At 51.3% G+C, this 10,884-nt stretch overlaps 2 protein-coding genes across 4 annotated transcripts; both read left to right on the plus strand.

The window, feature by feature from the left end:
- Nucleotides 1–67: 67 nt before the first annotated feature.
- Nucleotides 68–6,773, plus strand: USF1 (upstream transcription factor 1). 2 transcript variants are annotated; one of them, XM_003811858.5, is made up of 11 exons: nt 68–198; nt 2,694–2,786; nt 3,172–3,221; nt 3,384–3,499; nt 3,837–3,938; nt 4,210–4,405; nt 4,645–4,732; nt 5,163–5,221; nt 5,365–5,459; nt 5,705–5,833; nt 6,026–6,773. In XM_003811858.5, exons 2-11 carry the CDS (start codon nt 2,779–2,781, stop codon nt 6,113–6,115), a joined length of 933 nt encoding a protein of 310 aa, XP_003811906.1. In that variant the 5' UTR covers nt 68–198; nt 2,694–2,778; the 3' UTR covers nt 6,116–6,773. The 2 variants fall into 2 exon arrangements, with proteins under 2 accessions (XP_003811906.1, XP_008962498.1); XM_008964250.4 differs by lacking the exons at nt 68–198; nt 2,694–2,786 and having other exon boundaries at nt 3,171–3,221; nt 3,384–3,468.
- A 150-nt stretch (nt 6,774–6,923) lies between these two features.
- On the plus strand, nt 6,924–8,412 carry LOC134730381 (thiosulfate:glutathione sulfurtransferase). 2 transcript variants are annotated; one of them, XM_063604330.1, is made up of 4 exons: nt 6,924–7,144; nt 7,350–7,472; nt 7,948–8,110; nt 8,197–8,412. In XM_063604330.1, the coding sequence occupies exons 1-4, from the start codon at nt 7,069–7,071 to the stop codon at nt 8,246–8,248; spliced, it is 414 nt and encodes a 137-aa protein (XP_063460400.1). In that variant the 5' UTR covers nt 6,924–7,068; the 3' UTR covers nt 8,249–8,412. The 2 variants fall into 2 exon arrangements, with proteins under 2 accessions (XP_063460400.1, XP_063460403.1); XM_063604333.1 differs by lacking the exon at nt 7,350–7,472 and having other exon boundaries at nt 8,197–8,406.
- Nucleotides 8,413–10,884: the final 2,472 nt, after the last annotated feature.

Here is a 10,884-nt window from a genome sequence, read left to right on the forward strand (position 1 = left end):
ACTCTCATCAAGATGGAGTGAGCGGAAGTGGGGCAGTTCTGAGTTTGAGTTTATGGGCGGGGCGAGAGCGACACTTCCGCCCCTCACCAACATGGCCGCGGGCTGGAAGTGCGCATGAGCAGCTGTCTATGGAGCTACCTAGGCCGGGAGAGGGACAACACAGTTGGAGAAAATCGGCAGCTGAGACGGCCTTGGCCGGTGAGTGTAGGACCGGGCAGAAGTCTGGAAACTGGGTGGACTGGCAAGGCAGGGCAGCTTTGATTTTGTTTCCGTTTTTCAAGTTAGAGAACACTGCTGGGGAGGAAGCCTTTGTTTTGGGGGAGGGGGCCGTGCTGGTTCTTTATCTCATACCCTGCTTTGTGGGCCAAACTCTCTCCCTTCCCCAGAGCGCGAGCGTCCCAGCCCTCCTGCGCTGTCCAGCTGCGCGCCGCAGCCGCCGGCACCGGGCGCTTGAGCTCCCTAGTCCCCAAGGCCCTTTCCTGTCTCCTCCGCGGAGCAGCTGGGGCGCGGGGCTAAGACTGCGGGGCTGTGGGGTCACGGCGCAGGCTCCCGGGCTCGCGCCTGGCGGGCGCTCAGCTCCGTAAGCGCCTTCTGGTTGGTGAGCCTGCAGGGAGACGCCTCATTCTAAGGCAAGGTCTAGGTGCCTGACTTCTTTCGGGAGTTGATTTTTTTTTCCCTTTGTGTCCAGACTTAGCAAGGGCTCTTACTGGGCCCTTCTGGCCTGAGCGTGCACACCACAACGTCCCATCCCTGTTTCCGTGTCACCGATCCCTAATGCCTAGGAAATGCTTCCGGATGTCCAACTAAGATTTGAATAAGTACCCTGACCCCGTTGCTGGGTGTCCTCAGAGACTGCCCCGGCTGACAGCTGTGGCCAATAGAGATGCCTCCTGTGCCGGGCCCTCTATTTCACTGCCTTCCCCTGCAGTCAGCGCGGCAAGCTTCGCAGGGCATTTCCTCTTCAGGTTTGAAGATGGAAATGTAGGTGGTCCCAAAACACTAGTGCTACTTCCCCTTATCGACTGGGATCTCCTTGCAGCGTTACTTCCTCTGTACGGTTTCACTTTCAGTTCCTTTTTCAACATTTTCCTCGGACGCGGTCTTTCCGAGGCTTATCCACTGAAAATTTTCCTTGGATAGGAAAGGTTTGGAGGACCTTATGGGTAGAGAATTTCTAAAAATCTTGCCCCTTTTGTGTTGGGATTATCTTATTGCTTTGTACTGTGTAGCTGTTTCTTTCTGGAGGCATGTCTGCCCAGCTCTGTGTTTTTCCTGCCCTCTGGCTGGGTGTCAGGGTCCTAAGGCAGAGCTTGTAGGTGGATTCTTCCCCCTTTGTCTCTTCTTCAGAACCCTGTTTTTTTTTTTTTTTACCCCTTCTTGCTCAGGCTTAGTTGATTTGGAGTTGTCATAGCAACATTTTAGCAACAGTGTTGTTCTACAGGAAGGCTTGATGAATAAAATAGAGAATGCTTGAAGAGGATCCACTTGTGCTTTAGGGTTTCTAACAGATTATATAAATCTGGATACCCCAAAACAAGAGTCCTGTCAGTAGAATGGGGCCCAAATGCCAAGTCTAGTCTTTGTGGTCAGGGATATTCTTCCAGTGGTAGTGGGCTTCAGATTTCCTCTTCCTAGGTTTGAAAACAGAAATGTCTTGATGGACAACATGTGGCTGAGAAACTGGAAGAAGCATCAGTGTCCATGACACTGTATTTTTTGATGGTGGGGCCAATACATGGCCCTTCCTGATTCCCATGAAGCTGCTGTCATGGCAGGTCATAATAGCTTTAATGATCCATTTAGAAATGTGTTGTTGGCTGGGTGCGGTGGCTCATGCCTGTAATCCAAGCACTTTGGGAGGCCGAGGCAGGCGGATCACCTGAGGTCAGGAGTTCCAGACCAGCCTGGCCAATATGGTAAAACCCCATCTCTACTGAAAATACAAAAATTAGCTGGGCGTGGTGGTGGGCACCTATAATCCCAGCTATTCAGGAGGCTGAGGCAGGAGAATCACTTGAACCCAGGAGATGGAGGTTGTAAGCCGAGATCGTGCCACTGCACTCCAGCCTGGGTGACAGAGCAAGACTCTGTCTCAGAAAAAAAAAAAAAAAAAGAGAAAGAAATGTGTTGTTTCGGCCAGGTGCAGTGGCTCACACCTGTAATCCCAGCACTTTGGGAGGCCGCCGAGGTGGACAGATCATGCTGTCAGGAGTTCAAGACCAGCCGGGCCAACATGGTGAAACCCTGTCTCTACTAAAAATACAAAAATTAGCTGGGTGTGGTGGTGCCTGCCTGTAATCCCAGCTACTCCGGAGGCTGAGGCAGGAGAATCATTTGAACCTGGGAGGCTGGGTTGCAGTGAGCTGAGATCGCGCCACTGCACTCCAGCCTGGGTGACAGAGAGAGACTCTGTCTCAAAAAAAAAAAAAAAAAGTGTTGTTTCTGTCTTCCAGTATAATTATCCACTCTCCACCAGGAGTTGGAGTGATAATGGAGGGATGGGGAACACTATTTGTAGCCTTGCTTTTTCAATCACTGTAGGCCAGTCCTCAACATCAGTATGGTGGAGGCTGATTGTCCCCTGCAGATGACTGGGTTATTTTCCTGGCTATGTGTTCATGGAACCTAAGTTCTAGAACCAGAGATACTGTTCTGTTTCCTAGACTCATTGCAAACTTCATGATTTCTACCAGGACTTAGCACTCAGGCCTGTGAATCAGGAGATACAAAGACCTCCAAAAAAGGACCAGTTCCTCGGATGTGCCCCCTCACAGAGAGATGAAGGGGTGAGTGAAGAAGAGGTAGGGTCTGGGATGAAAGATGGGTGGCCTGGAAGAATGCAAAATGACCAAGAGCACTGCCTCTGGAGTCAGGCAGACCTGGATTCAGGTTCTACTATATCACTTACTGTGTGATTTGGTTTCTCTATCTATAAAATGGAAGTAGTGCTATCTATCTCGTGGTGCTGTTTTTAGTATTAGATAAGATTACATGTAATGTACTTAGCTTAGTGCTTATGTACATAGTAAACAGTAAACACTAGTTGTTATTCTAACCTAACCCAGCTTCTGTTGGGAATGCCAATGAGTTTGCAGCCATATGTTACTGGGCCAGTGAGTTTCTCATTGACTTCTTCTCATACTCTTCCTTTTGTCCTTTCACCACAAACAGGCAGCAGAAAACAGCTGAAACGGAAGAGGGGACAGTGCAGATTCAGGAAGGTGAGTGCTAGAAACAGAACCAAGACTAAGAACCCATCATGGCCTCCCTTCCTTCCCCACCAGACCATCTCCTGTGCATCCTCCTCCTTTCGTGACATGCAAATGGAACGGGGGTAGAAAGGCAGTTAACTCACAGACTTTTCCTTTGTTCTTTTAATTCAGGTGCAGTGGCTACTGGGGAAGACCCAACCAGTGTGGCTATTGCCAGCATCCAGTCAGCTGCCACCTTCCCTGACCCCAACGTCAAGTACGTCTTCCGAACTGAGAATGGGGGCCAGGTAAGGGAGGGGGCCAGGTGGCTGCAGGTGTTATCTGGGGTTGGGATTGAGGGAGGTAATTGAACATGTCTTGGGGAGACCTGGCTTGGAGGATGAGTTGAAAGAGTGGACTGTTGCAGGGGAGGGAGGTGCTAATACTGGAGTAGAGACTGGTGTGAGGTTAGATGTATGCTGAAACCTCTGTGTGGGGAAAGAAGGGAGAATGGCTGAATCCATGTCTCTGAAGGACTTTGTTTTGGGGCCCTATCCAAGGGAAGCTTTATGAGGGGCCCTAGGATTCCCAACACTTAATCTTTTCTTCTCTCTTCACTCCCTCTGCCTTCCTCTACACTTCTAGGTGATGTACAGGGTGATCCAGGTGTCTGAGGGGCAGCTGGATGGCCAAACTGAGGGAACTGGCGCCATCAGTGGCTACCCTGCCACTCAATCCATGACCCAGGTACAGGGTATGGGCTGGGGAGGTCACTAGAGTTCTGAGAAGTAAGATGAAGAAGGGAATCAGTAGGATGGGGGTGAAGCTAGGAACAGTGAGGCATCTAAGGCTGCCTTGTCCCAAAGCACTAGGCTCTCCTTTTCTGGATGTTTCTCTCTCTCTCTCTCTCTCTCTCTCCACCCTACCTACCACCCCAAGGGATAGAAGCTGCAGAGTGGTGTAGTGGGAAGAAGTTTTTGACTGTTACCAGAATCAGTTTTCTTGCTCCCCTTCCCAGGCGGTGATCCAGGGTGCTTTCACCAGTGATGATGCAGTTGACACGGAGGGGACAGCTGCTGAGACGCACTATACTTACTTCCCCAGCACGGCAGTGGGAGATGGGGCAGGGGGTACCACATCGGGGAGTACAGCTGCTGTTGTTACTACCCAGGGCTCAGAGGCACTGCTGGGGCAGGCGACCCCTCCTGGCACTGGTGAGATATTGCATGAGGATGCTGGCTGAAAGGGCTAGAATAGGCTGTGGGACATGACTGGTAGGCAGTGAGCCTTCACTCATGACTCTTAGTGATCATTAAGACCTGGACAGGCAGTGAGTCCGGGGCTGCTCTTCTATTAGCATGTTCTTTTTAGAGGAGGGGACCAGGGTCTTCACCTCAGGGCTTGGTGAGGTTCCTACCCATGTCCTGACAGAACCTACCCTGCATCTTCACAGGTCAATTCTTTGTGATGATGTCACCACAAGAAGTACTGCAGGGAGGAAGCCAGCGCTCAATTGCCCCTAGGACTCACCCTTATTCCCCGTGAGTGACCCTTGTTTCTTCTCAGATTCCGTAAGTGGTTTTTTTTTTTTGAGACCTCTGTCACCCAGGCTGGAGTGCAGTGGCATGATCTCAGCTCACTGCAACCTCTGCTTCCAGGGTTCAAGCGTTTCTCATGCCTCAGCCTCCTGAGTAGCTGGAACTACAGACATGTACCACCACCCCTGGCTAATTTTTGTATCTTTAGTAGAGACAGGGTTTCACCATGTTGGCCAGGCTGGTCTCGAACTCCTGACCTCAAGTGATCCGCCTGCCTTGGCCTCCCAAAGTGCTGGGATTACAGGTGTGAGACACCACACCCAGCTACCATAAGTGGTCCTAATACCTGCTAAATCTTGTATAATTCCTTAACCCCAAACTTCAATCATGTATTTTGTCTTCTTACTCTGGCCACCCTGGGCTCTGTTGTCAGGAAGTCAGAAGCTCCCCGGACGACTCGGGATGAGAAACGCAGGGCTCAGCATAATGAAGGTAGGTATGATCTGGGTGGAGCTAGAAGCTGTCTGGTGTGATCTCAGCAGTGATGTCTGAGGGGAGGAGGGATTAGGTAATTTTACCCTGGGACTTGTGGCGAGTTTTCACTGAGTCACCTTGTCCTCCACTTTGCCCCACAGTGGAGCGCCGCCGCCGAGACAAGATCAACAACTGGATCGTGCAGCTCTCCAAGATAATCCCAGACTGCTCTATGGAGAGCACCAAGTCTGGCCAGGTCATGGAAAGACCCTGGTAGTGGGCAGGATGCCTGAATTCTGTCTCCTGGTATTGTTTCCAGAAATGGTAGAGAGAGGGGCACACATGACAGTAGTCTTATCTCTCCCTGAGGTTCCTGTATCCCTGGGAGATATTATACCACCTTCCTTAGATGAAAATGAGGTCCAAAGTGTGAACCTACTTTTGGAAAGCAAGCTGGGTATCAGAAATCCTAGTCCTCATTTTGTTGACCTTATCTTGCAGAGTAAAGGTGGGATTCTATCCAAAGCTTGTGATTATATCCAGGAGCTTCGGCAGAGTAACCACCGCTTGTCTGAAGAACTGCAGGGACTTGACCAACTGCAGCTGGACAATGACGTGCTTCGACAACAGGTCAGACTCCTACCCCCAGTGCAGCCCTTCTCAGTTCTGCTAGCCACTGACCCAGTTTGACACCCTCTACTTTGTTCTCCATGGAGAAGGCTTCATCTTTTCCCCCTCACCAGTGGATGTCTGAATACATTCAGGGGCTTGGAAGTGCCAACTTTACTACCCATTCCCTTTACTGCCTCCTTCCCATGTCAGGTGGAAGATCTTAAAAACAAGAATCTGCTGCTTCGAGCTCAGTTGCGGCACCACGGATTAGAGGTCGTCATCAAGAATGACAGCAACTAACTATGGGGATTCAGGGGCTTTGGGCCCAAGAACTGCAGATAGCCCAGGAGCAACAGCCTAATCCCGTGCCCCTTTCCTTCACTGCCCCACTTCTGGCATGGGACAGGGGGAAGTTCAGAAGGTGTGTCCTTGAACTGAGGCCCTGTGATATGGCGGCCTGCAGTGGTGTGAAACACACAATGTGGACGTGCACTGACAGCCTTGCCCACCCCCACCATGCAGCCCCTGGGCCCTTGTGCTCCTCTTGCACAATGCATGTGCTGTCTCCATGCTGGATACTGGACACACTAAACTCTGGGGCTTGTCCTGTGCTTGCTTAGAGTGCCCAGCAGAGGTTTGCTGACAGGTGATGCTCTGGCTTGCCCCAGGACTCTGGCACTTCCATTGGTTCTTCCTTTCCCTGGAGCTGAGGTTTAGATGTGCACCCTGTGGCTCAGGGGAGCAAGCTTACACAAGAAGTGGGGGAAGGATGTTTAGCAGTGGCTGGTGCCCATGAAGAGGAGATTGGCCAGTGAGAAGCTGAGGCCTATGCAGACATTTCTGGAGCCAGAGAGAACAACAGGCAGGGGCCCACTTGGGGCCTTCCCCCTTGTGGGGGTCGTTTTTTTTTTTTTCTTTTCTTTTTTTTTTTTTTTTAAGATAAAATTGTTCAAAGCCACAGTTGTCTGTTTTTCTTCCTTTTGTGGGCCACGGGCTGGAAGGGAGGGGCACATTGCTCTTCGACCAGTAAGGGCTGTGCCAAGTTCAGGGTGGGGTGCTGCTCCTGCATTTATTACCCGGAGTCCTGGTTCCTGGGCCAGACCGGTGTGTCGTTTTTGGCCCAAGCTAGAGAACGTTAAGGGCTTCTGCGGTGGGTTGGTGCTAGAGGCGCCGCGAACAGGTGCTGCGGGGGCGGCGCGGGAGGCGGTGCCCTTGCTTCCGGATCCGGTCTCAGCTCTGGGAGGGAGCCGGAGATGCTGCAGGCGCCGAGAGGGCGGGCCAGGGCCGCACTCCGGAGACTCGCGGTTGCTACGCGCACCATGGCTGGAGGTACCTGCGGGGGATTCCTGGGGCCGCGGTTCTCTTGGTCCTCTGGGTTGAGGCGTGGCAGGGAGTGGGGTGGCGGAGCGAAGGGGCGTGGCTGAGGGGTCATCGTGCACACCCTACCGGGAGGGGCGCTGCCAGGTGAGGGGATGCCATGGCGGCCGTGACTCCTAGGCCCCCTCTCCTGAAGGCTGTCGCGCCCCTTCCTCAGCGCCCACGGTCTCGCTCCCTGAACTCCGTTCACTCCTAGCCTCCGGCCGGGCCCGGCTCTTCGACGTGCGCTCTCGCGAGGAGGCGGCAGCTGGGACCATCCCAGGGGCGCTCAACATCCCGGGTATAGGGTGGAGAGGGGACGCCCAGGTGGTGGAATAGAGACCATTCAGGAGGTTCTTTGCCAATGGGACCTCATTTAGGATGGAATGGGGAAGGCACTGATTATGGGGGTCCTGCATTCCCGGGAGCCAGCCCTCAGCTTCCGTAGGAAGGACTGATGGGGGGTGGATCTTGGCATCGGAACTGGCCCATCCAGTTTGAGAAGACAGCAGGCGGAGAGGAGAGGGGCAGACCAGCTTCTCTTGACCTCCCCAAGTCTGGACGCCTGAGGGGGCATCCCGCCCCGCCTCCTCACAGCTTGGGGAGTGGCTTGCATTCAAAAGTTGTCGGTTTCTGGTCCTTGAAATTGGGGTGGGGGTAGGGGATGGTTATCATATGTTGTTTGGGGGCCCCCAGGACCCAGCCTTTCCAGGCCCAGCTTCCGAACCTGAGTGCCAAATTGCTGGCTTTCCCTTCTACCCTCTCCACTCCTCCAGTGTCCGAGTTGGAGAGTGCTCTGCAGATGGAGCCAGCTGCCTTCCAGGCTTTATATTCTGCTGAGAAGCCAAAGCTGGAAGATGAGCATCTCATTTTCTTCTGTCAGATGGGCAAGCGGGGCCTCCAGGCCACGCAGCTGGCCCGGAGTCTTGGATACACTGGGTACGGGGAGGTGTGGCTGCTAGCTGGGAGGTGATGGGGACTGCCTGTCATTCCTGTCAGTCTCTCACGCTTCTTTGTCTCCACAGGGCTCGCAACTACGCTGGAGCCTATAGAGAATGGTTGGAGAAAGAGAGTTAGGCAGGAGGCAGCTTACTGATTGCCACCCCCTGGCCCCTTAATGGCCACCTTAACTAAGGGTGTGAACGGGCTGACTTGGTGAATTGGGCAACTCCTTATAGTGTTGTGCACACAAAAGCATCAAATAAAGAACATTTAATCAAAGTATTGGAAGCACTTAATGTGTCAGGTGGACTGAAAACAGTTCTAATCTTTATCTAGACCTCAATTCAGCCCTGGATCATCATTTCGCAGCATTCATCTGCTTCCCCCTAGCACTCCTCACATGCAACATTCTAGCAGTTTCCTGAGAGGCTACAATGTACAGTTCTTCTAGAATAGCTGTTTTCAGCCCAGAATGCACATCAGAATCACCTAGTAGGTTTTTTTGTTTGTTTTATTTTTTAATTCAGAATATGGAGGGTGGAGCCTGAGCATTAGTGGCTTTATGGGCCCCTGGGGTGATTCTCATATACAGCCAGAAGCAGGTACCACTGCTGTAGATCAGAGGTCAGCAAACTATGGCCCCAACTGGCTGTGCTGCTGTGAACTTTGGTTATTGTCTATGGCTGCTTTGTCCATGGATTGAGGAGGTGAAAGGGCAATCTCAGGCCTTTGGGTGAGGGAATGGATGGAACCCTTCATCCCTACTGATGTGTCATGCACAGATTGCAGGTGTGAGGAGCCTTTCCTGTGCCACCAAAACCAGGTTTCGTTTTTTTTTTTTTTTTTTTTTTGAGACAGAGTCTTGCTCTGTCACCCAGGCTGGAGTGCAGTGGCACGATCTCGGCTCACTGCAAGCTCAGTCTCCCGGGTTCACGCCATTCTCCTGCCTCAGGCTCCTGAGTAGCTGGGACTACAGGCGCCCGCCACCACGCCCAGCTAATTTTTTGTATTTTTTTTAGTAGAGACGGGGTTTCACCGTGTTAGCCAGGATGGTCTCGATATCCTGACCTCATGATCCGCCCGCCTCGGCCTCCCAAAGTGCTGGGATTACAGGCGTAAGCCACTGTGCCCGGCCTCAGGTTTCGTGTTTTATCAACACTGATCTCTTATACTGGATTTAACAAATTTAATTGGTTGGCCAGGCACGGTGGCTCACGCCTGTAATCCCAGCACTTTAGGAGGCCAAGGCAGCGGATCACCTGAGGTCAGGAGTTTGAGACCAGCCCGCCCAGCATGGTGAAACCCCATCTCTACCAAAAATTAAAAAATTAGCCAGGTGTGGTGGTGCACACCTGTAGTCCCAGCTACTTGGGAGGCTGAGGCAGGAAAATTGCCTGAACCCAGGAGGCAGATATTGCAGTGAGCTGAGATAGTGCCACTGCACTCCAGCCTGGGTGACAGAGAGAGACTCAGTCTCAAAAAAACCAAAATTTAATTGGTTAAAAAGATGAAATTACACATGCTTACTGAAACAAAATTCAGCACTACACAGTAGGTATATGACTTCCCTCTAGTATAGTGTATAGTTTGATGCATAATACATTTTAAATATTTTCATGGCAGAGTTTTTACTTCTTAAGTTTGATTTTTGGAAAATGTATTCCTTAATCTGTGGAAGAGAAGATTGAGTCAGAAATGAATCCAGTTTTCTGATTTTTCATGCCTCTGAAGAACTTCTTTCAGGCATTTCCTGCATTCCTTGCCTGTCTCTCACCTCCTTTTCTTCCCTTCTGCCTTCTCTACTATACCCAGCCCTCCTACATTCATTCATTCATTTATTTATTTTTGAGACGGAGTTTTGCTCTTGTTGCCCAGGCTGGAGTGCAATGGCGTGATCTCAGCTCACCGCAGCCTCTGCCTCCCGGGTTCAAGCAATTCTCCTGCCTCAGCCTCCCGAGTAGCTGGGATTACAGACATGCGCCACCATACCCAGCTAATTTTGTGTTTTTAGTAGAGACGAGGTTTCACCATGTTGGTCAGGCTGGTCTTGAACTCCCGACCTCAGGTGATCCGCCTGCTTCTGCCTCCCAAAGTACTGAGATTACAGGAGTGAGCCACCGCACCTGGCCCCTCCTACATCTTTTATCTCACAGTATGCACTCCATACACAATGAAATCTGCTATTCCTCTGGGATCTCCAGCTTCCCTGTCACAGAGCTATCCCACTTTCTCCCTGGGCTCATCTTACCACATTACTGTCTGAGTTTAGCCAGACATTGTTGAATTTGGAGATAAAGTTGAAATACATGAAAGAGTCTAACCGAGAGTCTGGCAAATAGTGTCAGTTACCCTTTCCCCAAATACCCAAAACGTTTTGGTTTTCAGAAAGGTTGGGAAGTTTCTTCTGGGGCCTATTTCCTTCTTTGTTTTGTCTTAAGTCTTCTAGTCTTCTGTTTTCCCCTCCACAGGTCTTTATTATAATTTGGTTATAGCATTTTATTATTATTATTGAGGCATAATTTACTTAACAATAAAACGCACAATTCTTGGCCCAGTATGGTGGTTCATGCCTGTAATCCTAGCACTTTGGGAAGCCGAGGCGGGCAGATCTCTTGAGGCCAGGAGTTCAAGACCAGCCTGGCCAACATGGTGAAACCCTGTCTCTACTAAAAATACAAAAATTAGCTGGGTGTGGTGGTGCCTGCCTGTAATCCCAGCTACTCCGGAGGCTGAGGCAGGAGAATCATTTGAACCTGGGAGGCTGGGTTGCA

The sequence above is a fragment of the Pan paniscus genome, chromosome 1, assembly GCF_029289425.2.
Source record: "Pan paniscus chromosome 1, NHGRI_mPanPan1-v2.0_pri, whole genome shotgun sequence".
NCBI classification, from domain to species: Eukaryota; Metazoa; Chordata; class Mammalia; order Primates; family Hominidae; genus Pan; species Pan paniscus.

Excerpts from the sequence above, each read along its gene's own strand:
- LOC134730381 (XM_063604330.1), top strand. The coding sequence starts at position 7,069 with ATGCTGCAGGCGCCGAGAGGGCGGGCCAGGGCCGCACTCCGGAGACTC. Across the intron at positions 7,145-7,349 it reads TACGCGCACCATGGCTGGAG|CGCCCACGGTCTCGCTCCCT; the intron begins GTACCTGCGGGG and ends CCCCTTCCTCAG. Across the intron at positions 8,111-8,196 it reads CGGAGTCTTGGATACACTGG|GGCTCGCAACTACGCTGGAG; the intron begins GTACGGGGAGGT and ends TTGTCTCCACAG.
- USF1 (XM_003811858.5), top strand. Across the intron at positions 3,939-4,209 it reads CCACTCAATCCATGACCCAG|GCGGTGATCCAGGGTGCTTT; the intron begins GTACAGGGTATG and ends TCCCCTTCCCAG. Across the intron at positions 4,406-4,644 it reads GGCGACCCCTCCTGGCACTG|GTCAATTCTTTGTGATGATG; the intron begins GTGAGATATTGC and ends GCATCTTCACAG.